At 33.6% G+C, this 3,016-nt stretch overlaps 1 protein-coding gene across 1 annotated transcript; it reads left to right on the top strand.

The window, feature by feature from the left end:
- Positions 1 to 1,451: 1,451 nt before the first annotated feature.
- LOC134496594 (olfactory receptor 14I1-like) lies at positions 1,452 to 2,384 on the top strand. The gene has a single exon (XM_063302312.1). It carries the CDS (start codon positions 1,452 to 1,454, stop codon positions 2,382 to 2,384), a length of 933 nt encoding a protein of 310 aa, XP_063158382.1.
- The last annotated feature ends 632 nt before the right edge of the window (positions 2,385 to 3,016 follow it).

Genomic DNA, 3,016 nt, shown 5'->3' with positions numbered 1-3,016 from the left:
ATTAGTAACTTATTAAGAAGATCTACCACCAAATATAAAACATTATCTCCCCACAGAGATAATGTCCAGTTACTGAAGAAGAGATTGCTGTCTGATTTACTGTAGATAAAAAAATCACTAACTTGTGTAAATTTAATCCTCTGAAGTTAAAGGCTGAGGTTAATCTCTATCAGTTAGTAGATTTACCATTTCTCCATTTAAACTAATTACATGTCATTTTCCTATCATTTATTTAAATATGCAGTCATTTTCAAACTCAACATATAGTTATATATCTTCAATTTAGGGATTCTTCAAATTGAATATCTAACTACATAAATTAATTTAAACTCAAAATCTTATTGACTATCCAATTTGATATACTAAAGGAATTTAAGCTGTTAAACAGAACTTATCATTCCAAATTCTTTTGCTCATGTATACTTCAGTTCAAAGTGATTTAAATCATATTAGTCATTATTAATTTGTGACTATGAAATATTTCTTTAATTTTAAAAGCAGTTTAAAAAGTGTCCAGTTTGTGTGACATAAAGTAAGGTTGAGAAGTGCAGGACATCAACATATTTATTTGAGGAATGCCAAAGTGTAAGTCCTTAAGTCCATTCAGAGCCATTTATGAAGAAAATTTAAAATTATGGGGTTTTTAAATCTATTTTTAAAAAGAATCAAAATCTTCTCCATACATATTTTCTGCCCACATGGACAGAAAAAAAAAATTGTACCAAGGGACAATTGAGAGAAAACTACATTTTATATTTGAACACTCTCAAGAGGAATTGACTTGCCAGTTTCTATTGCTTCCTCATCTTATTTTTTAAAAAGGTAAAACAATATTTCTGTTCTAAATATTTGTGTCTTGTTCTGCACTGAATGCTTTTCAGCAAGCCCAAATGGAGGGAAGATATAACTGTCAACAATATAATTGCTAAAGATCAAGAGATATTCACGAGAGAAAGTAAAAGAGAGATAACCAAAATTCTCTGACAAAGTTGAACACATTAGGATTCAAATCAAAATTCTTAGTAGCTAATGTCTTAAAGCAAGCTGCCTGATTAAACACTTTTTCTTTACCAAAGGGATTTTAAAATCTTAGGCCTTCCATTTCACTTATTGTGATATGAAAGCCTGACACTTATGAAATAATGCACATTTTCTTAAATTCTTCTTAAAAATGAATGAAATTGTCATGTGTCCCTGATTTCAAGAGAAAATAGAGCAATGAACCTTCATTGCTGCTAAATAACACTGAGAATCCTGACCACTGAACTTTAGGGAAAACAAACAAACAAACAAACAAGAAAATTGACTGATGAGGACTTTTAAATTTTGTAGCTTAAATGTTAATATGTTGATTGAAAATTTCTTAATTACTCTTAAAACCTCTCTAGACTGTACTGAATGGAAAATATTTAACAGCTCTCCTTTTTCTTCTAGAGAGGTCATGATGAAAAATGGATAATGACACATCAGGGTTTCTCCTTTTGGAATTTTCAACAATTTGGGAAATACGGATTATGTACGTAACTTTATTACTGATACTGTACATAATGACAGTAACAGGAAACCTTCTCATCATCACTCTTGTTGCTTCTGACCACCACCTACACACCCCCATGTACTTCTTTCTGATGAATTTAGCCATGCAAGACATTGGTCCCGTTTCCGTCATTGTTCCCAACACTGTTTTTAATTCTCTTATGAATATAAGGACTATTTCTCATTCTGGATGTTTTGCCCAGGTCCTGTGTTTCGGCTTTTTCCTGAGCAGTGATGTTTCCCTCCTTACTGTCATGGCCTATGATCGGTATATTGCCATTTGTAATCCTTTACAATATGAAATGATAATGAACAGGAAGGCCTGCACCAAAATGATTGTTAGTGTTTGGACTGCCAGCCTTCTCAATACTACATTACAGACTGTTTTCACTTTTATTACTCCTTTCTGCTCTAATATTATCAACCAGTTCTTCTGTGAAATCCCACATTTACTGAAGATTATCTGCTATGATTCATATATAACTGAAATTGGAGCTGTATGGTTCAGTGTTTCGTTAACACTTTGTTGCTTTGTTTTCATCATTGGTACATATGTGAAAATCTTCTATGCTGTTCTGAGAATGCCTTCTGTTCAAGGAAGGAAAAAAGCCTTCTCCACTTGCCTACCACACCTCATTGTCTTCTCCATATTTATCTTTATTGGTTCCTTTGCTTACCTAAGATCCATGTCTGGGAGCCCATCCCACCTTGATTTCATAATTACAATAATGTATTCCATTATTCCACCCATGATGAATCCATTAATTTACAGTATGAGAAACAAGGACATCAAAGTTGCTCTTTCAAGACTTTTTGGTCAGAAGTCATCTCATTTCAAAAATGTGTGAATTGTTGTAACTATCTATTTTTGGATCTGAACAGGAAAGATTAAAATAGACATATGACATATAGCTTATATAACTATCCCCCCAATTGCAGGCACCTTACCTTTGGTTAGTAAGTTTATTTATTGATTTATGAGATTGATCTCATCTCTGCTAAGACTGAGGTTGTTATGATCCATTGAGCCAACACAGCCCTGGTGAGTATGGGACAGGTCCCTCCAGTTTTCTTGGGAAGATTTTTGAAAGTGACTTGCCAGTACCTTCTTTCATTTCCCATCTCATACTGGCAGTGTCCTGTAAGTCAGGTAAATTCATGCAGGGCTGCATTTAGACCCTTGTATGCCCTGAGCACATTTATGTCTATCGGCCCTCCGTAGGGCCCCATAATAGATAGATAGATAGAATAATTTATTGGCCAAGTATGATCAAACATACAAGGAATTTGACTTTGGTGGAAGAGCTCTCAACATATCTACACAACATCAAAAATAAACAATAGTAAAGCAACAATGTTATTTACTAAAACCATACAATCAAGAAGGAAAAACAAATTGAAGGAAATGACACTACAGCTATCAGCCAACGCACACTCATATTTAAAAGGAGAATTTATGGACAGCATACAGCATCTGTTG

The sequence above is a fragment of the Candoia aspera genome, chromosome 4, assembly GCF_035149785.1.
Source record: "Candoia aspera isolate rCanAsp1 chromosome 4, rCanAsp1.hap2, whole genome shotgun sequence".
NCBI lineage: Eukaryota > Metazoa > Chordata > Lepidosauria > Squamata > Boidae > Candoia > Candoia aspera.
The sequence above is the reverse complement of the archived record's forward strand: the minus strand, read 5'-3'. Positions and strand labels throughout refer to the sequence as shown.